The sequence below is a fragment of the Myodes glareolus genome, chromosome 9 (genome assembly GCF_982192425.1).
Source record: "Myodes glareolus chromosome 9, mMyoGla1.1, whole genome shotgun sequence".
Taxonomy (NCBI): Eukaryota; Metazoa; Chordata; class Mammalia; order Rodentia; family Cricetidae; genus Myodes; species Myodes glareolus.
In genome coordinates this window covers 78,315,815-78,337,491 of record NC_142034.1, presented here as the reverse complement: position 1 = coordinate 78,337,491, position 21,677 = coordinate 78,315,815, and the positions used below count along the sequence as shown (strand labels likewise).

At 49.0% G+C, this 21,677-nt stretch overlaps 2 protein-coding genes across 4 annotated transcripts in view; one reads left to right on the top strand and one right to left on the bottom strand.

Moving 5' to 3' along the window:
- Positions 1–21,677, bottom strand: part of Cyfip2 (cytoplasmic FMR1 interacting protein 2) — a 122,880-nt gene that overhangs the window by 44,901 nt on the left and 56,302 nt on the right. For all 3 annotated transcript variants that reach the window (XM_048435943.3, XM_085694876.2, XM_085694877.2), the window contains 8 exons: positions 21,398–21,551; positions 20,170–20,326; positions 19,667–19,763; positions 18,316–18,392; positions 15,218–15,326; positions 13,152–13,271; positions 8,821–9,020; positions 6,323–6,410 (listed from right to left, as the gene is read on the bottom strand). In XM_048435943.3, coding sequence (XP_048291900.1) covers positions 6,323–6,410; positions 8,821–9,020; positions 13,152–13,271; positions 15,218–15,326; positions 18,316–18,392; positions 19,667–19,763; positions 20,170–20,326; positions 21,398–21,551 — 1,002 coding nt within the window. The remainder of the gene's footprint in view (positions 1–6,322; positions 6,411–8,820; positions 9,021–13,151; positions 13,272–15,217; positions 15,327–18,315; positions 18,393–19,666; positions 19,764–20,169; positions 20,327–21,397; positions 21,552–21,677) is intronic.
- On the top strand, positions 1,314–6,238 carry Fndc9 (fibronectin type III domain containing 9). The gene is made up of 2 exons (XM_048435945.3): positions 1,314–1,469; positions 3,637–6,238. Exon 2 carries the CDS (start codon positions 3,644–3,646, stop codon positions 4,322–4,324), a length of 681 nt encoding a protein of 226 aa, XP_048291902.1. The 5' UTR covers positions 1,314–1,469; positions 3,637–3,643; the 3' UTR covers positions 4,325–6,238.

Here is a 21,677-nt window from a genome sequence, read left to right as displayed (position 1 = left end):
TCTGTGCTGGGAGCTCAAAGCTGACTGCGAGCGCAACCAGAAGAGCTATGCTAAATTCCTAGAAGGCTGTGGCAAAGTAGCACAAACATGGTGGCTCAGAGTGACAGAATGTTTCTCTCACAGTTCTGTAGACAAGAAGTCTGAAATCAGCATGCTTGCAGGACCACGCTGCCTTCAAAAGCTCCAAGGGAGGATTTATTCCTTGTTTCTGGCAGCTTCTGGTGTTCACTGGCTTACGGCTCCATCACTCCCATCCTTGCCTCTGGTCTCAACACAGCCTCTTCCTTGTGTGTCTCCATGTGTGCAACCCTCTCCTTTTTCTCATAAAGATTCCAGTCAATAGAGTTAATCAAAGATGATTGCATCCTGAGATCCTTAACCAATTACCACCCACGAAGACTCGACTTCTAAATCAGGCGTGTTCCGAAGTAGGGGGGCCACTATTCAATCCAGTCTGAGGGCCATAATGGTTGAGCAATCTTGACAAAGGGGACAGGTATGTGAACTGCTAGTGCCCACAGCTATCCCCTGCTGTGTTCATAGCTTCATAGATGGAGGAACTGGGATCCAGACCACGAAAGACTCTTGCCCAGAAACATAATACAGGGGCAATGCAGGAGGAGGAAGGCGGAGGATGTGCAGGTGGGGACACAGAGGAGAAGTGGGATAGGGGAGGATGGGGATGAGTTTACAACCTTGTGGAACAGAGAAGAGCATCTTTGCATCTGAAACCACTATCCACATAAGAAGATCTGACCAGAGGAAGAAAATGATAACAGTCAGCCTGGGATACGGTGAGCCCGAGGACCTGGGTCCAATCCCCAAGACTTGTGGAAAAATGCCAGGTATGGTGGTATACATCTTTAATCTGAGAGCTAGTAAAGTTCACTGACCAGCTGGCCTTAGCCTGCTTAGTGAAATCCAGGCTGATGAGAGACTCTGTCTCAAGTAGAAAGCAGACAGTACAGGTTTGGGGAATGACATATTGGGGAATGACACTCAAGCCTGGCCTCTGATCTCCTACACAGGCATAACATGTACATGTGCGCTGAACACACACACACACACACACACACACACACACACACACACACACACACACAAAAGCATTGATAACAAGCCAACTATAAAGAAAACACAGGAGCATCAGAAGAATTCAGTGTTGTGGGGATCGACCTGCAGAATACTGCCCATTATTTTGGCTGGAGGAACCAAAGCTCCTCTCACTGGGCAAAAGCCTTCTCCGACTGGTCCCTGACAGCATTGTGCGTAGATGCTTGCTGGTTGCCATGGTGAATGATGCTGATCTGAAGAAATGAATAATGTGAGCGTAGGGGACGACAGTGGCATTACTCAGTGGTGAGAGAGAGATCGGGGAGAGCCTGGTGCGGAGGAGGGAGAAGCGCATCGTCTCGGATTTGGTCCACTCTCAGAGGAAGAAGCCTAGCCATAGCCACTGCGAGCGTCAGGTAAGGGGCATGAATGGCTGGCTGTCTTGGCATTGAAAATGGCTTTTCCTTTCACACGGCCTGGAGAAGGGCCAGACTGTGGGAACGGAATAGTTAAAACCAGGAAGAGTTTAAATGCAGAAGGGAGGAAGAAAATAAATATGGGGGGGGGCGGGGAGTGGAGTGAAGGGTGGATTTATCCCTGGAAGCCGAAGATGCTGCTGGCATCCTCAGTAGATCTTAAAAATGTCCGCTGCAGGGAACCCAGGCTATAATAGCCAGCAGCAGAGAGGAGGCAAACAGAAGGAAAGGCATGTGTGAGGATAGAATTCCCAATTACCCTGACTGGAGGGTTTTACAGAGCGCAGGGTTGTGTATTATAGGGTATGAATTCTGCACCATTTATGGCAGTTGGAAGCATATTTGCTGGACGTGGGGGTCCCTGTTTGGGAAGGTGAGTATGTAAGATGAGACCAGGGAGGGAGGGCGGGTAAGTCAGTCTCCTTCCTGATAGTCATTTCTGGAAGGATCTGCACACACTCGTCTCATCCTTGTTGTTTCTCATTTCCTGGGCAGAATTCCCAGACAAATGGAAACGAGGGATTCCCTCTCCCAAGCATTTTACTTTCTTTAAAGAGGAAAATCAAGGATGGAAAAGCTGCTTCACACTGTGATATTCTCCCATGGTTCACTTACCCTAACAATACAAGCAAAAAACCAGAAATCAGTTTGGCTTAGTATTCCTCTCTGGGCTACAGTCTGACCAACAGTCTACAACGCAATCTGCACTTCTGGCTGGAGAGGAGGGATGGGGAACAAGGCAGGGGGAGATGGCCACCAGGACCCACAGAGGCTGTCTACCACTGTCTCTAGATTTTTGATCAGGGGAAATTGAGAGGGACCGTTTTCTCTCTCACAGATAGAATGGAAGAAAAGCCAAACCCCCATGTCTCTCTGTCACCAAAGCAACAAGGCCGGCAAGGTGAACAGGGCTCATCTGACTTGTCCAGCTGCACGGCCGCCACAGCGTTTCCACTGGCAGTCACGCTCTGTTTCTGAACCCAGTGGCTTTGCAGGGAAACATAGTGACTAAGTTCTCTCTCTTCCTGTTAGCTGAGATGCCAGCCTGCTCATCTGTAAGATGGGGATGGAGTCTATCATTGTGTGAGAAGCCATCTACCAGAGCTTGGATTCAGCAGCTGCTTACTTGCTGTACATGGTTAGAGATCAGTGGTTCTCATCCTGTGGGTCATGCGACCCCTTTGGGGGTCAAAAGACTCTTTCACAGGGGTCACCTAAGATCATCGAAAAGCCCAGATACTTACATTACAATTCATTACAGTAGCAAAATTATAGCTATGAAGTAGCAACAAAATAATTTTATGGTTGCGGGCGGGGGGGGGGTCGCTAAGACATGAGGAACTGTGTTAAAAGGTCGCAGCATCAGGAAGGTTGAGAACCACCAGGTTAGATAGCCATAAAAGTCATGGTACCGGGACTATTGGAAGCTAAGCTGTAAAAGTCATGGTACGGGGTCTATTAGAAGCTAAACTATCTTGGGAGCTGATGACCTTGTACTAAGAAACTAATACCTTGTTACCTTGGACTCTGCCAAAACATAATACCAGCAGAAACTCTGAGGTGAGATTGTGATTGCGGCAGGCAGGTGCCGCAGTAAATCTCCACTAGCCATGGGAAACATAACTCAGAGTCTGGAAAAAAAAAAAAAAAAACAAAACCAGCCACTGAGCATAATGTTCTAGGTAACAGCTCAGAGCACTCACAGCAGAGTCAGGAAGCCAGGAGGGGACTGATCTGAGAATCGTAAGATAGGCCCTCTGAGATTCTACGGATCTCTCATCACAGTGCCTGTGTTTATAAAGGGCTGGGATCCATGTTTTAAGTAATGGATTTCAGCCAGGATGGGTGTGGCTGGGGCCATGTGGGCACAGATTGGTCAGGCCTGAGGGCTACCAGCTTTGTCGTGAGCCAGTCCCCATTCCCACTCGTACGTCTACCACTTGTTGGATGCCTTACGTAGCTTACCCTCTGGGCCTCCATTTTTAGGGTCTGTTTGATGAACTCAGTGTTGGTGGCCATCCCAAACTCTCAGCCTGCAGTGGCTAGGATTGTAGTAAATAAACACGGACGGAGGGGGATGTCACTCTTCGCTGTGATTTGGTTCCAGAACCGGGATGAACATTGAGGTGGGGAACGTGTCTTACACGGGAGCCATCGTCTCCTGGTCGACCTCGGAGCCCTGCTTGGAGGACTATTACCATATTATGTACAGGCCTAACTGGAACAGTATCTTCTCCAGCTATCTGCGCTACAGCTTCCATCACGAGGAGAAGGTACCTCGAACCATCACCTCCGTGGCACTGGAACACCTCGCCCCTTCCACGCTCTACTTCCTCTGTATCAGCTGCAAGAAGGCTGCCTTCCCATACAGTCACTACTGTACCATGTTCCACACCCTGGATAAGAGTCCGCTGGCTGCGGGGGGCTCCCTGGTGGACCCCCAACTTTCCCTTTGGGTACTGATGGCCATCCTGCTGGCCTGCTTCACTGCTGTGCTGGCCTTCATCTGCCTCCAGTTCTGGTGCATCCGCTGTCATGAGCCTCGATGGTCTTACAGAGCTGGCCACATGGAGGAAGCCAATGGGTTGGTAAGATGGCCGGAGGAGGCCCCAGCCCTGGGCCAGAGGGAAGAAGACCTGCAAGGGCTCCCCCTGGTGGAACTGCCACGCAAGAACTCTGGGATGAGAGCAGAAGCGGAACCGGAAGCAGAAGCCAACCAGGATGTGTTGGGTGTGGTGGTCTTAGCTAGGGAGGGCGGCAACCAACCAGCCATACTGCCTCACTATAGAGAGTGAGCAATGGGGAGGAACTGGCCCATTTCACACAGCCTAAAATGCTCTGTACACTGCATCCTATGTGAAAATTTGTCTATAGGTCACCCACTGCTCCCCTCTCAGATTTCAGTGCTGTATAGATGAGTGGGGTTGATTGGATGCCAAATGACAACGGTCCCCAGGCTGGAAAACACAGACCACCACCCAGGTATGTCAGTGGCAAACAAGGCGTTGCTTTAGTGTCGTTCATTTGGAGGCCTAGCTAAGCACTGCAGTGAAGGCCTTGCTTCAACATTAAAATCAACTGCAGCTACATCACAGAGAGAGAGCGCAAGTAGCCGGACCTGAATCTCACACACTACCTGAAAGAAATGCTGAGTCAGACATGGACCCTGAGCTTTGCTTTCCGTCGTTCTTTTTAAAAGGATGAAGGCCTCCTTCGACTTCCGGGCAATCGCACACCACGCCCTGCGCCTCCAGGTTCACTGTTTTCTAAAGCCACAGACTAGAGCATCACTGTTTACCATGAGCAGCAGACACCTTTTATTTAAATTGACCACAGCTTTAAAACGCAGACTCTTAGGAGGCAGCTTTGTGCTATCCCATAAACAAAAACCCCAGGACCCTGCTGTTATAAACAGAAGGGCACAGGTGTAAGAATAAATACAACAAAAATATTAAATTTGATGACTAACTCTGCCTGCCAATGCCTCTGGCTTTAAGAGCATCTCTCTTGTGTTTGATCAAAGGAGAGGCCAGCCAGTGCTGAAGAGACTAGCATCTCTTGCCTTTATATAGCAAAAGGTTTGGAAGAGAATTGGAAAGAGAAACATGTCTTTAGTTTGTGAAGCATGTCTGTGAGTCGCCTCAAATGATGTCTGCCACCACACCCCCTTTTCTTGGTTTGTTTGGGGGTGCAATCTCACTACATAGCCTCGGTTGACCGGAACCTGCCATGTAGACTAGTCCTTGAACGCACAGTGGTCCTACTGCCTCGACCTCTCCAGTGCTAGGACAGGTGAGCGCTACCACACCTGGGTTAGAAGCTTCCTTTGGTTTGAGAAAATCACCTTAAAGAGTCTGACTCCTAGGGAGAATACACCCACACCCGCCCCCGCCCCCAGCACCCTCCTCATACACTGTGAGTGGCCCATCCAGAACTTCTCTGGGTTAGCCACACTTCTAAATCTTGAAGATCTCTTGACCTCATCCACGTAAGCTGACCTCTGCTTACTCTGAAAATGAGATCTAAGGTGGCCATTTTTTGTTCTGTCAGCAAGAAAATCACTGGCGTTTTTGTGGTGAGAGACACGTTTCACCTTTATGGTGGCTTCCTTTATTCCTCCCAAATGAGTCCCTATTGTAATTAAACTGCGACACCATTGGCAGGACTCGGTGAAAGTCATTCCTTATCACGCATGTGGACATGAAGTTATAGGTCGGTGTAGATTATGTCTTTTCGCCCTGGGTGCATGTCTAACTGATGGCTGGCTGACAAGGGGCACGTACTAAATGTCACTGAATGAACGGGCAGAAGGACCCTGTGGGGGTAATTACTTCGAATGAGGATGTGCGCGTGTGAACACAAACCACATGAGGTAGAGGAGACCTTCTTTTCAGAGAGGCCCCAGCCATCCACAGTGGCCTACAAGCCCTGTTCGCAAACCCCTTATATTTATAGAGCCCAGAATCCCAGAATCACCAGACTATGTTAGGATGCATGGACCAAGAAATGGGAGGAACTGGGAAGCCGCAAGGAGAAGCCCCACAGACCCACTTACCCACCAACCTAAGCACAGCTCCCAGCCAGTTCTCCAACCCCTACAGCTTTGGTTACCCCATCCCTGCTGGCTGTGAACCAATAAAGATGGCTGTACTTGCAGAGGTTTCTGCCTGGCTCTCAATGCCTCTTGGCCACAGCCTCTGGCTTTTGTGATTCTGGGAATACCTTTCTGTTTTTTGTTTTTTTTTTCTGCACTCTGTCTGTCACAGGTGAGATGGGCGTAACTAATTAATTACCTTGGATCCATAGAGGTAATAGGGCTGCACATTGGCGGGTTTATCTCGTTGTGGTTCCTGGGTGAAAGGGATGGCAGTTCGGACGAAACTAGAAGACAAGGGACAGAGAAGAAGTTAACTGAGTCCCAGGGACACCCTTCACGGGACAGGAGACTGCAGAAGCCCCTCCCCACCGATGATGCCTACAAAGGAGCTGCACTCTCCCGACACCGCCCTCCTTGGATTACTGCACACTTTTCTATCCTTAAACGGGAAACCTGGAGACCAGGAGGCACAAGAGTCAGGGTGTCCTAGGTCTGAACTTGGCCTTCTCTGGGGCTCCAGTTTGGTTTAAAAGTTTTGTCAGTGAACTCTTTCTGTAAAGGGCCAGACAGAAAATCCTTCAACTCTGCAGGCCAGATGTCTTGGTCACAAGGACTCAGCTCTGCCCCGAGCAGGAACATCATAAACAACAGCAGGCTAGCGAACGTGCGAGGTTCCAGGAGAGTTGTGACTTCTAAATTATCTTCACATCACGACTATTCCTCTTTGGATTTTCCCCCAACCACCTACTAAAGATGGCAACACTGGGCTGGGGAGATAGCTCAGTCATTAAGCACGGGCACCAAAGTTGGGACCCCTAGATCCCATGGAAAAATGCTCAGTGGGTATAGCTGCTCCCCTATAGTTTTGGCCTCAGGAGGTAGAAGGTGAACTCAGTGAGTTCCCTAGAGAAACATACAAGCTAGGAATAAGCTATGGGATAATTGAGAGAGCCTGTCTCAATGAACAAGGTGGAAGAGCTACTGGGGATGATTCCTGTCATCAACTTGGGGCTTTCATGTAGGTGTGTTCATGCGCACACATACACACCCACATATTGTGTGCCCACACATATTCAAACATACATACATGGACACAACACACGCATACAAAAATGGGAGGGACAATGACAAAGCATTCCCAAAACAAAGACGGTAGCACCATTCTTGGTACATGGACTGTTCACAGCCAGTTTCCATTCGTGTACGGTTGTCATGGCTGGTGACAAGATAGGGTATATAGTTTGTGGACAGGCTATAGTTTGTAGCCCTGACTCAAACATGCAATAAAGTTAAATCTTTATAACGTTGGGATGTCTTGCTCAATGCACAGATTTAGGTACGTCTGTGTATGGAATCTTTCTATATTCTTCCATTGATTTAACATGGATTCAATTCACAGCACCCTGATCCAGGCTCCTGCAGTTCAAAGACCACTAACACATTTCCACCCATCCTTCTGCTCTCGCTTGGTTTATGAATACAGGTGTGAGGCTGTGTGTACAAAGGATTAGGTTTTATCTCTCCTTCAGTGCCTGCCCCAGCGCTATGTGCTCCTTCCAGGAAGCCAAGTTCCACTCTGCAAAGAGGCCTGCTTTGCGCCTACATGTATGTGTAAGTCCTTAAAACGCACAATGTGACCAGAGCACTGTCCTCTGTGCTCTCCCAGGTGATGATCCCATCCTGGCCTATGGAGTCTCTAGTCTGTTCCTACTGTATCTTTCATGGCTGCTGTGGGGCTCCCTGCATGTGTTAAGGCCGGCAGGGAAACAATCCAGATGAAGTGAGAATGAAACTGGGGTTCAACTGGGCTTTAGTGAGCCAGCGCTGGGCCAGAACTCCTGGAGTCTGACACCGGGTAGTTTCTCTTTCACACATTTAAACACAGTAAGACTTTGGGGGAAAAGTTTCCTTGTGGCAATTACCACAACAGAACTTCAGGCATGGCTACATTGAGACTCCTAGCACCTGTGACCTTTCCCACAAGAATGAGTTCTATTGACTGAGGACCAGAGCTCCGATAAGACCTAGGGAGGGGCAGTTTGTAATGAGCACAGCAGCAAACTCTTCTGCAGAGTACAAGGGCCCTCTTCCATGAGGATGAGTTCTACTGACCCAGAGACAATGCTCAGAAGTCTGGGGGATTTGCCAGGGCTGGCTTTACAGACTAGCAAAGACGACCAAGTATTAACACATTCATTCGCAGCCTTCTGGGTGGAAAACAGGTGTCAGTTTCTCCTGCTGAAGAAAAAAGGCCTTCGCAGTTAACAATTCTGATTTTTCTAGTGCTTATCTGTGAGCTTGTGGCTGCCTTTATCCTTCATCCACTCCACCTCCCTTAGTGTTACCTTTTAGTTATGTAGAAGGTTTGCCCGTAACAGACTTCTGCTGTTTGCCTTGCTGATACTTTCCAACTCACCTCCTGCACCACAGTCTTGAAGGAGAAAACCTACATCAAAGTTTGCCTCATTCCTGAACTGGGCCAAGTCTGATTAGAGGGCTCCAAGCAGCTGGGTGGCATTTGGTTGCTCACCATGGCATTGTTACCTTCAGTACAGAGTCTACACCCGGGTGCGGCTCCGGATAAGCACTTGTCACAGGAATGAACAGAAGTGCTCGGTGTAGTTGGGAGTCAACTGACCATGATACCCTCTTCTCCTACCCTGCCCAATGGCCCCTGCACAGGGATTCCCTTACCGGTTTGTGGATCCATTATAGCAGTAGTTGGGAAGGAAGTCAAAGTTCAGCTCCCAGAAGACATGCAGGGTGATGCGGCCATAGGGGGCAGATACATTATGATTGGCTTCTCGGAACATGGCGTCGAAGCTGTCCAGCGTCATGTGCTTACAGAGGAGTCGGTGGGTGAGCCGGTTAATCTCCAGCAGCCACTCTAGCTCCTGATGGAGAGAGAAACCGAGGCTGCTAAAGTGTTGCAGGTAACACACACACACACACACACACACACACACACACACACGCTGTACACTCCTTACATCTAGGGGAGACCTCCCCTGGACCACCTCTTGACCTCCTCCTATACAGTGACTAGAACCCCCTGTAGTGACGCAGGGCAATGTCCCCCTCTTCTGATACTCTAGGGACAGGATAGGAGGGAAGGCTACATGCAACCTGGAAGAAGATGTCTGACCACGTGCAAACACCATCTGCAGCCCTCTGGGTAGAAAGCGTGTCTGGGATTTCTGATTTCCTAATTGGTGAGGAAAAGCCCGTCTCTTAGTGTCAGCGTCATAAGGGACACTGTGATGCATCTCACTAGAGGTTATTTCTCTGTCCTGCAGAAAGCGCTAAACAGGAACTACCGCCTAAAATGACATTTCTAGGTTTTTAGATAAGCCATCATCAAATTTTGACAACGTTGTATGGTTTAACTTAATTAATACGTTCTTATTATATGATATATATATATACATATCATATAATATGCCAGTATTGCTGTAGCCCTTATACATGTGAAAACTGAGGCTCTGAGAAGACGAGGAACTTGGCTTCGGATCCAGGAACTGGGTTCCAAGGTAACATTCTTAACCATGACCAAATTACCCCTGGAAGCTGGGCAGTAGTGGTGCATCACCTGGGAGGCAGAGGTACGTGGAGCTCTGTGAGTTCAAGGCCAGCCTGGTCTACAGAACATGCATGCATGCGTGTGCATGTGTATGCGTGTGTATGTGTGTGTTGTGCGTGTGTGTGTGCATGTGTGTGTGTGTGTGTGTGGTGGGGTTAGAATGCCTCCTCTTTTGGATTGCAGGTCCTGCATCACCCAAGGCGCCTGTAGTCTGTACTCAGCCGCAGCGACCAGGAACTTGTGTGTGCCCTAGACTCTGACCATTTGGAGTCCCCTCTTCAGGCAGAGGGTGAACTCCGAGTTCAGGTGTGCACAGAGTGGGACGCTGTGTTTGCTGAGAAAGGAAACGGTGAGGGGATCCTTCTGGCTGGGTTTCATTTCTTGTTCTCCAGCTGTCAGTCATGATTATCCGAAAGAATCAAAGTCCTAATAGGGAGAAGAAAGCTCAAGTTCTAGGGCCTCCGAGGCCACTCTGGCCGTGCTTTGGCAAAGCCAGCTTTACAGAGTGGTACCACTCTTCCTGTCACAGAGGGGAGAACCAGAGGCTCAGAGGGCCAGCAACATGCCCAAGGTCACACAAGGACTATAAAAAAAAGCACTTGGGGCAGCATGCTGGGTCTTTGGATTCCAAATCATGAGTCCTTGATCTCTTTGATACTGCTACCTGGAGAGATGCAAGCAGTTGGAGGTCCTTTGGAAGGAGAATGTGATATAAAGCCAGGCTTCATAGTCTAAAACCATACTGGAAAAGCATGGGCCAGCTTTCCCAGGGAGCTCAGTGAGTCACTGGCCACAAAGACCTGGTTCCCTTCTCATCAGCCACAGAACCCCCTGCCCCGCCCTGTGCCCCCACGACCTGACAAGTCCACTTTAGTAGGGTCATCATGGCCTCGGCCTCCGCTTCTGACACTGTAGCTTGTGCTCTGGAACTCAGATTGTATGGTTTTAAAGTGGGGATGCAGACAAAAACTGCAAACACTAACAGCAATGGGGCCGAGAAGGTCAAGAACAGGAGGCTAACCGGAGTGGAAAAGATGATACTAGAGGCAGAGTGGAGAAGCCCATCACCCAGCTGGCCCTGGTGTGGTCACGCTACCTAGTTGTTGCCATGCTACAATGGGCTAGGGGTGGCAGACCCTAAATGTTCTAAAAGAATGCTAAAACTTGGATTTCGGCCGTGGAGGGCTGGCAGTTAGAAAAACGTTCCTGGTCTCTGTACCCAGAGGAAAATGAAGGACGGAGCACAGACTCAGCTCTCTGCTCCCGCCTCTTGGGCTGAGCTGGCTCTGCTGTGTCTTGGTTCCCATTTGCCGAGGATGTGGTAGGACGGCAAACACATTCGAACTTTAACTGGCTTCATTTCTAAGATCACTGAGCCCTCTTAGCACACTGCGTGGGGTACCCTGTTTGGGGGAAGTTAACGGGAGCTGGGGAACAAGCTTGTCCTATGGTTCTAAGATTTTAAGTTTCATAAACTTGTGTTAGTGTTAAAGGGTAGACACGAGGAGACAGTACTCAACTCTGCTCATGCTGGGGCTGCGACATCAAAGCAAGATGGGAAAGTAAGACAGCCAGATGGGCAATTTTGAAGAACCGGTGGACAGAGAGCGGGATTGAGGAGGAGGGGAAGCAAGCCACATGAGAACCACAATTCTGAGAGGTCAGGGAGGTGGCAGCAGGCATCTGGGAATTAGACACAGCAAGGGCTGGTGGGCCACGAGTCAGGTGGGCCTCTGGGGCTGAGTACAAGTTCAGGGGAACCGGACCCCCTTAAATTAGTCTAGTCAGAGCCAGGCGATGGTTGCCATGTGGGAAGGCTCATCTGGTGCTGTGAGAGGTCCTGGAATCTTACTGGAATGCTTCCAAAGGTTACACAAGATTTCAAGACCACCAGCAGCCAAAAGAAAGCACAGCCCGCGCAACCTGTCAGTCTGTGGCTTCAGCATCTCACTGAGACTCCCTTCTCAGCCCACTGCATAACGAGGTGACTGACTCCCTGCGTCACTGCCTGCCTGTCTTTCCACACACGGTGACTTCCACATTTTACAACGTGGAAGTCCTCAAAGGCGGAGGGCAAGGGCACATTCCTTAGTTTGTTTCTGCCCTTGCTGGGAGGTGGAGGCTGAAACTGCTCAGCCAAGCTCACAGGAACCATATCTACCCTCAAGGAGACAGCCTCCCTAGGGGGTCCTTCCTAGGCCTCATGGGAGAGGATGTTCTGGGTGGGGATCACTGTCTCATCTGATTAACAAGGGCTTTTGCTGGGTGTTTTCGTTTTGTTCTATCCAAGAGAACATTCAGTGTCTTCTAGGGAGTGGGAGGTGGCCATGGACACCCACCCGCCCGCCCCCCCAGACATGCTCATGAGTGGGAAACAGAAATGCACAAATGAACAAAAGGAACTCCAACTCCCACCTCTTGAGAGATAAGCACCGAGGACGTCTTAACATGCATAACACAAAATTGTATCTCTCAAGACAGAGGCGGCTAAGTGATTGATTTCAGGAATGTGAACTAGTCTACAGTTTTCCTAAGTGACTCAAGACTTGGAGGAGTAACTAGGGCATGTCCTGCTAAGAGATGGTGTAGATAGTTCCCTCCTCCCCCCACAACCCCGAGCTCCAGAGAACAAAGCAGCCCCATAGTTCTTTTTCTCCTTAAAAAATAAATAAATAAGCTATTACTTAAGTGTTTAGCAAGAACTAGGACCCATTCTAAATTCCTTCCTGGTGGGTTTCTTCTGTGGCCTTTCAAAGACTCTGAAGGCAGCAGGCTTTGCGAAGTATATATAATACATACATATATATTATATATATATACATGTATATATATGTATGTATTATATATAACTTGCCCAAGATCACAGAGCTAGTGACCGTCAGCCACAGTACTGGGATCCTGATTCTGTCTGAGTCTGCTGTCTAGTTCAATACCTTTTATGCTACCTCTTGAAGAAAAAAGAGTTGACGGGGGCAATTCCAACTACTGTTTTCTAGAAGGGGACAGGTTTATTCCTGACTGGGCAACAGGAATAGATATAAAATGAAAACACAGGGTGGTATTCAACACCATTCATCATTTCATGATGGAGATGCAGCGGAACTATCAAACGATGATAGGGTCCTTCTAGGCCCTCAATTATTACATGCTCGAGTGACCTTGTGTTACTCTCTCTAGCCTATGGGAACTCTGCCTGCTTCGTCTGCTCTGTCGAGTCTAAGGACATAGCCAAACAGGGATGGTCATCTCTGATGGCAAGGAAATCCTCCTCCACGCCCTGTACCTGCCTGGCAGTCCCAGCCTATTCGTGTCTTCTTTTTCCAATTGCTATGAAAGAAATCCCCTGCTTCTCTTGAACTGGCCCAGGAGAGCTACAACTCTTTCCAACTAGGCATCCATCTGAGGCATCCCCGAGTGGAAAACCTGCAGACTCCCCGTGTCTTACCACAATTGAAGTCAGGTCCTCACTCTCAAAGCGGCTGATGGCCTGGTCCAACGATTTGTACATGGCGGCAGAAATCCGCTGGGTGATGAGTCTGTTCAAGTCGATGGATCGACCCAACAGCTGAATGGCAGAGGGAGGTGGAGCAGGGGAGAGAGAGTTACTTACTAGTTACACAGATATCTGACAACTTTAATACAATGTACTGGTAGGAAACTGTACCAAAATGATAAGGGGCATCGCTGGGACAGGGGATGGCTGTACACAGAACATAGATGGCATCATGAAATGTCTTAACATGGTAGTTCTAGTTAATGTTTAATCCTTGTGTATATTATGTGTATGTGTGGTATATATGTAACGGGTAGGATGCTCGTGGGAGTGCGGGCATGAGCAGCCACGGGGTGTGTGTGGAGGTGAGAGGACAATCGTGGGTGTTGTCCTCAGCCCATACTTTGTGTCAGGGCACGGTCTCTTGTTAGCTGCCTGAGCATGCCAGGTTCGCTGGCCCTCAGACTGCTGGAGATTTTTCCAGCTCCAGTCCTACTGTGATAATGCTGGAATGAAGAGATCCTAGCTACTGCAGCTGGCTTTGCATTAGTTCTGGGCATCTGAACTCAGGCCCTCGCTTCACTGAGCCATCTCCCCAGCCCCTCCATTTTGATTTTATAAGAGAATGTCCTTGCTCTTAGGTCACACCGGCTGAGCGCGCATGGTGAAGTGTCATGACAACTGCAATTGTTCTTAAAAATGCAAGAGAACATGTCTGCAGAGTAACACATGTGCATCATTTATACACATGGCCACTGTAACATATATGAGGGAAGATACACACATGAGAAAGAGAAAACGGAACTCAATATAGTGAAACACTCATCGCACGAATCTGGCTAGACTGGAGACGTGCACCCTACTATTCTGACTTCTCTGAAGGCTTCACACAAAACCCGCTGAGGTAAAACACAACTCATTCTGTGGGAAGAGGCTTGGGGCAAGCTCCAACCTCTGGTAAATGCTTCTGTTGACACCCTAGATTCAACCCTGAGGTTCATTTTGTGTCTTCCCGCTGTTCAATTCAGAGTTTCCAGGGAGCAGAAGCCACCTTAGCAATCTGGGTCCTCATGGGAGTGATTTTAAAAGCAAGTATATGAAGAGCTGATTAGAGGGTGGGAAAATATAGCTTAAGCTAATTTCCACTGGGATTCACACAGATATTACTGCAGATGTTATAACCATTTACGGATCACCTGCTGTGTTCACTCCGCTTTGCTAGGTACTAAGCGATTATTACTCTTCGAGTATTATTTATCATAGGGTAAGTTTCCTACTAACTGATTAAGGCCCCACAGGGGATCCTGTGGCTAATCCTGGCTGTGCTGCAATTGTTGACGTTCGTCTCCTGAGCCTTGTTTTTTCTCTCCTGTGATTGGACACTGGCCATGGATGTCCAGGAGTGCAACGGAGTCACGTTCATCTCAGCATCTTCTGGGCCTCAGCTCTGGTCCTTCACAGCAATCAAGAACCACACAGCAACCACACAGATACTATGGCATACAGGTTGTTCTACCAATTTGGCCACCAGCAGGGAGGGCGTGGATCTGTGGTGGTCCCTGTTAGGATTTTCTAGCTCAGATTAGCATTTTTAAACAGAGGTATATGTCCTTGTCCCCAGCAGCGTTTCTTCCACATCTGGGGGCAAATGCTAACAGAAGCTACTGCATAAAAACACACCAGTTTCTACTCCACATTTAGCTTGATTCGCTTCATTTAAAAGGGTTGCAGCCCTCTTCACTTATTTCAAGGGTGGGTCTACCTATCTCTGTGAGATAGTGCTGATGAGGAAAGGGGACGACTCGGGATGGCAGACCATGGGGGTCACTGCTTCTCAGAGGCAGGCTGGAGAGGTGCCAGGAAGTCTAAAACTTGCACCAAAGGATGCTCACTACCATTTGACAGGATCTGAGGCTGCTATGCCTGCGTGTAGGCAAAAGGCTGATGGGGAAGTCCACACTATCTCCGCAGAGTCTGTTCCTCCCAGTCTTCCCCATCACGGTTTTCTCCCTCCGTACCTGGACATGTCTCTGTTTTAGCAGCGTCTCATAGCGGTTGGAAGGTGGGTACGGAATGATCACCCCATAGTTCTTACATTCAGCTCTGAAACGTTTATCCAACAGGACACTGGAAGGGAGCAACAAGAAATAGCAGCACTGAACATGGTGGCAGATGGTCTCTCAACAGCTCAACCACATCTATGCCAGACCACGGGGTCCACCCATGAAATGTGACCTTAAATATCTCAAACATAACTGTCTGCTCTGGACATGGTTCCCCACATTTCTTTTCAGCCACAGACGCTCAATATGTGAAATGGAATTTCTAAGTTAAGATGGGCAACCCAGGGTGGAGACGTTAGTCTTTCCTTCACTTATGACGAAAACAATTGAGTTCATCCTTAGTATATCCCAGTGAAAATTCTAGGGACCAGGGACACCAAGGTCCTTCCTGTCCTCACGGTCTCTTCCAGTGAAGAGTTGACAGAGCAAGGAAACAAAACAAATGGTTTGCAATAGGAATCATGTGCTCAGTGTTTGTCATTCACCAGGCAACACAGACATATATACACACACGTACCCATGCAAACACATATACATACATCACATACACAGTACACACACACTCACACAGACATTCCTGCACACGAACACACACACACATGCCCATACATGCATACACACATGGTTATATTTAGTATCACAGCGATCCTGTATTCAGGTATACTATTTTCATCCTCCACACGGAGGCAGAGGTTGCGGTACTTTGAAAACAATAAAACAGGATCACTTGGAGTTAGCAGTTATGGGAAGTCTCTGCACGGGAGTTTTGTGGGCCAGAGGCTGGCTGGTAATGGCACGGTAAGGTCATCTCACACACAGTGGCGTGTCCGAGATAAAGGGAAGAAGGTTTTGGGAAAACACGTTTATTACACCAGTCCACACCAGATTCTGTGGGACCACGGGACCCTTAGAGAGAGGTAGGTTGGAGAGATGAGCTGGAAGCCATTTAAGGTTTTAAGTGGGAAAGAGATGTGTTTAAACTTGCACTGTCCAAAGCAGCAGCCGCCAGTCCCAGTGCCTATGGAAGGCCTGAAATGAGGCGGGCTCAAACTGAGACCCACAGCCACAGGCGCACCAGGTTTAGGAGGCCTCGGAGAAAACAGAGATATTTACACCGATTCCGTGTTGAAATTTTAGTGGCTTTGGTTTGTTGAATTGAACAAAACACATTATTAAAATGTCAGCTGTTGCTTTCCCTCATTAAAATATGCCTGCTAGACTTCGTTGACTTCCCATGAGGAATGGAGAGAGAGTGGGACGGGGAAATGTGGGGGGAGTAGGAGGAGGGAGAGAGAGGAACTGGGATTGGCATGCAAAATAAAAAAAGATTGTCTAGAAAAATAAAATAAGTAAAAAACATGGCTGCTAAAAGACACCATCTGTGGTGGTATTTTATTTCAGGTGGACGGGACTGGCATGCTGTTACCCTTTCTGTCTAGAGCTTTCTCTGAACTTCCCAGCTCCTCTCAAGTTCCACCCCTTTGAAACGCCTCCATCTTGCAGGAAAAGTTGTTGAGAACTATTTTTTCAAATGGGAATATATATATATATATATACATATATAAAGATTTTTATATATTTAAAGATTCTTTCTCTCTCTCTCTCTCTCTCTCTCTCTCTCTCTCTCTCTCTCTGTGTGTGTGTGTGTGTGTGTGTATGTTTGCCTGTGGAGGCCAACAGGGCAACAGATGCACCTGGAGTTACAGGTAGTGGTGACCCACTTGTCACAGGTACTGGGACTTGAACTTGGGTCCTCTGGAAGACTACCAAGAGCCCTTAACCACTGAGCCATCTCTTCAGCTCCCAAGATGGGGAAAATTTATAACCTGAGTGTAGAGTGTCCCCAAGATGTGGCATGCCTGAGCTAGTTTCCACAGACAACATCAGCGTATTCAGGGCCAGCATTGTCTTAGAATGCTGCCTCCCCTGCTGTCACTGCCTCCTACCTGATCTGCTCACACCTATTAAGCAACGACTTAGTGATGGATGTCCCTCTGTGCTTTCTATCTGCTTATCACTTAGGATTCATTCTCTTTAGTCAGCTCCTGTGCCCATCTTCTCGTGTGCAGTGCATGTCAACTCCTATCTGAAATGTGTCAAGCCTGTCAAAGCAAAATGGAGCCAGTCACTTCTGTGGGGCGGCGGGGGAGAAGCAACCGAGGTGGGGACTCGCCCTTGGGATCGCTGGTTAGTCCATCTGGACTTCCATCAAGAACCACGATTCTTATAGAAACTTATTTTCTTCCATGATAGCACCATTGCACATTTTTTAAAACCCAGGAATTCCTTGGGGATGTGTGTGTGTGTGTGTGTGTGTGTGTGTGTGTGTGTGTGGTGGGGGGAGTTAAATCAGTATCATCCAGGAAATACTGATAACCCTATAACCGTAAGGCATCTCCAGCTGAAACTCCTGCACACACGCCCATCCTCACACACCTCAAATGTATTCTCCGTGGGTTAATATCACCAGAGAGTGAAGTTTAAAAATAAGGATGAAGTCAAGTCACCACAGTGCTTGTGAAACCACTTTGTGGCAGTGGACCCCTCTCTGGGATCTTCAAGGTGTATGGCGCCAGGGCACGCGACCCGCCCTCTAGTGGCCTGGACATGCCACTGCCATGAAGTAACTAGCTGCCGGATGCAGGCGTGTCAGCTATTCTTTTTGTACTACTTCCACCAGGGCTTAGACCAGATGTTTCCTTTGCCTGCACGTTCTGGACCCGTCCTTCACCTGCTTCACTTAACTCCCTAGACGCGGCTTCCTTAAGACGGCCTTGACCAGCTCAGGTTTATTTACCATATATTCCCAGAGTCCCCTGAACTGTTCATTCATGAACTCCCCTCAGTTCCCATCACCCTCTGCCCTCCCACTGAACCGCAGGCCTCATGAACTTTGTACACTATCCACCTGCTCTCCTTTACAATGTGTTTCGATGCCTGGACCTCTGGAAAGTGCTCGATCTTCCTTATGTGCCAAGCAAGGGAGAACAAGGAATCCCGTCTTCCGGGCACCAGGCTGGTGAAAGGACGCTACTCAGCCTACAACCCCTTACCTGCCCGCCATGGCTTTGTAGTAGGCAAAGATCTGGTCAGCCAGCTTGTAGACAAACTGATCAAAACACAGGTTAACCTGGTGAAGAGAAAGCGAGGGGGGCAGGGGTCAGTGGTTCCTGTCTGGATTAACTGCAGAAACGTGGGCAGTTGGGAGTGTACCAGGGCAGACTGAAGTGCATTCTGGGGCAGCATGGCTGCTTTGGCAGGGAGGGTAACGAAGTAAGCATCTGTGGCTGTGCAGAAGTGAGGAGTTTGGCCCCTTGCTTTCAATGTCTTCAGTTAGTTACTGGAAGAGCCAAAGTTTAAAAGGACCCCAGGAACCAGCATCCTCATGGCCCCGCCTGCTTGGTCAGGGACCACAAAGGAAAGCTCTCCCTCTCGGGCCATGAATACCCCCAGCGGCCTGTTAACCCAAAGACTTTCTTGTCTGCTCCATGTATTTGATTTTCCTTGCTCTGCAGAGTTAATGTTGAGAATGCCCTTAGAAATAGAAAAGTCCCTTTCTTCAAGTTTTCCTTAAAATCCCTCTGGTTTTTCATGTACAAAGTCTTGCCCGACTCACAGGAGACTATGAAGTCTGGAGGGAAGACAAGGTCACACCCGCCACGGAGCATCAGAGCCACATCTTCCGTTAATGACCAGAGAAGAAAGTGGCCAAAGTGGGACTTGAAAGAGACTGGGCTCTGGTGCCAGCAGGGCAGCAGACAGAGGGAGGGGAGGGGCTTGATCTTTGATTCCTTTCTACAAAGTTTCTAAGATGATGTCTTTATTGAAAGGTTTCTGTGCCTATTATTTGATACCCACTATATTGCACAGAACAAAACCCACCGTGGGTTCTGTGCATGATACCGGCTTTACACCCACGGTGCTGGCTTCATACCCAGATAACTGAGGCCTCCTGCCTGGGCCTCTGAACTTTATGATCCTCAGTGTACCCTCTAGCAATAAGGGTTCTTGTAGGGTCAAAGGAGGAGCGCTCATTTAGATCCCACGTTCCCTTTCTAGAACCAACTCTGAATTCTTGTCCAGATATTCGCAGTCCCTTCAGAGACCCCATGGTCTTCTTTAGAGCTCATGACCTGCCTCAGGAGGAGTTTGATGACATCATTTGCAAGCCAAAGTGTATATATGTACATGAAGAGCACATGAAGCCCCTCATGATAGACAGCACAGACTAGGGATGAGGAGCAAAGGAGTGAGCCGCTATACACTATTAAATCCTATAGCTACATGCGTATTGTTCCCTGAGGTCACTGACATTCCCCCACCCCCTGGTTGTGTTTATCTCTGGAGGACTGGTCAAGTCCAGCCTCTTGGGGACTGCAGGAATGAAGGCAGCATGTCACTTGCCTCGGCTTCTATCTCATCGTAGAGAAACTGCTTTTTGAACTTGGTGAGGGCATAGTAGGCGCTGTCGTTGTACAGATCCAAGGGGTAGAGGACATACCTGCGAAGGAACACAAGGAACACAGGGGCAAGTTACACTGGGCTGGAAAACACGAGAGGTATGGGTGGTGAGGCAGACGGCCTGGAATGGAAGATAACCTGCCGCCCCTCCTTGTGTTCCCACTGCCTCCATTTAGGAAGGACTTGCTCTCCAATCTGCACACAGATATTAGCAGTCCATGATGCTAATGGATCCCCCGGTCTGAAAACCTTAACCTAGGATAGAACTTCTTGGTTCCTAGAGATGGTAATTTCCCCAGTATGGCTGCTATGAGATGGACAAAGATAGGAAGGGCAGGTAGGTTGAGGGCTTGGGGCGGAGTTTCTTCTCTAAAGCAAAGAGGTCGGTGGCAAGTCATCCCCCCCACTCAACCCCAGGAGCTTCCTGGCCTAGTCCTGCCTCTTACTCCATCATGGAAGGTTCTTTGGTTTCCAGGATATGGTCCGTGAGAATCCAGGGCATGGACATCTCAATAGGGAACTGGATGCGCCGGCCCATGGTTAACTCCAGGAAGAATTCTCGGAACCAGAGCTGGGAGAGGTCACAGCACTGCTGTAAGGCTTCTGGAAGAGCAGGAGAGAGCCTTGGTTTAACAGAAAGTGCTCGCACGCCACGGCGTTTGCTGGGCATCGGCTGCCACTGCTACTGACATCGGCATGCCAGGTGCGCAGCAGGCACGACCTATACAACCCTTCCCTGATCTTGCTGTCTTGTGCCTGAAGCCAGCTGAGTAGTATGCATGGTGAATGGCATCTGTCATCTTCTGAGACAGGGAAAGTTAAGGGGGAAGGGGTGGTGAGGTCTCAAAACATCTGCCTTCCCACCATTCCCACTAACTCCCTCCAGAGTCATCCGAAAGAAGTGCTGATTTACACACAAATGGTGTTTTTAGAACACACAGTCAGTGCTCACGTTCGAGGACGCATGGCCCCCTCATCTCCTGTAGGTGATGATTCTGAAGCCCTTACTCTTTGGAGGTCTTGAAAGCTCAACTCAGGTCATTCTCTAATGGAGAAGCACTGAGACTCCCACGTCACTGGGGTCCGACTTGTCTTTACCCTACTCCAGTTAACCCCTCAGTGCAGAGGGAGAAGAGGGAACGGGACCGAGGTGTAGCCTGGAAGCCTTCTCAAAGAGAAGCAATGGGTACAAGGGAGGTTAGAGTCACTCTGACCAAAAGAAGGCTGATCCAGAATACATTGGGTTACAGGCGTGCAACCCTGCATGAGTCCCCTTGTAACCAGCCACAGGCTAATCCAGTGCACGCTGAGATACAGACTTGCATCCAGTATGAGTCCCCTTCCTAACTAGCCACAGGGTGTTCTGGTGCACACTGGGCTAGAGGCATGCATTCCAGCACGGTTCCCGCTTTTAACTAGCCATGACCGTCTACCAGACAAATTCACTGGGTCAGAATGAGTTCACCAGAGCCTGGCCTTTCCTACCTCCGCAAGCTGACAGAAAGGTTTTCCTCTCTGTTGTTTTTAAATTAATTCTTTTGCCCCTGGGAGCAGAATGTGCCCCCGCTGTGGCTCATGATTCCATTGGTCTCCAGCTTCCTGCCCTACCGCCTTGGTTGTCCCGGGAGGTGAATGTCCCCTCTTCCTTGCCCCGCGTGGAGGAGGGCGGCTCACCGCTGATGTTGAGCAGGTGTGTGAAGAAGAAGGATTGCTTGTGGAAGTCCTCTATGGCGAGGACGATGGGCCCATCCAGGCTGCTCCTGAGGGTCTTCTTGGAGCCGCTCTTGTCCGCGATGAGCGACTCAAGCATGGTACGGACCATGTACAGCTTGGAAAGAAAGGGACAGAAGGTCAGGTGGCCCTCCACGGTCAGGGACACGTTGCCGGCCCTTCCTACCTTCCTGTTCTTCCTTCTGCTCTTAAAGAGAACTGTCTTAAGGAAGCACCGATGACG

Excerpts from the sequence above, each read along its gene's own strand:
- Fndc9 (XM_048435945.3), top strand. The coding sequence starts at position 3,644 with ATGAACATTGAGGTGGGGAACGTGTCTTACACGGGAGCCATCGTCTCC.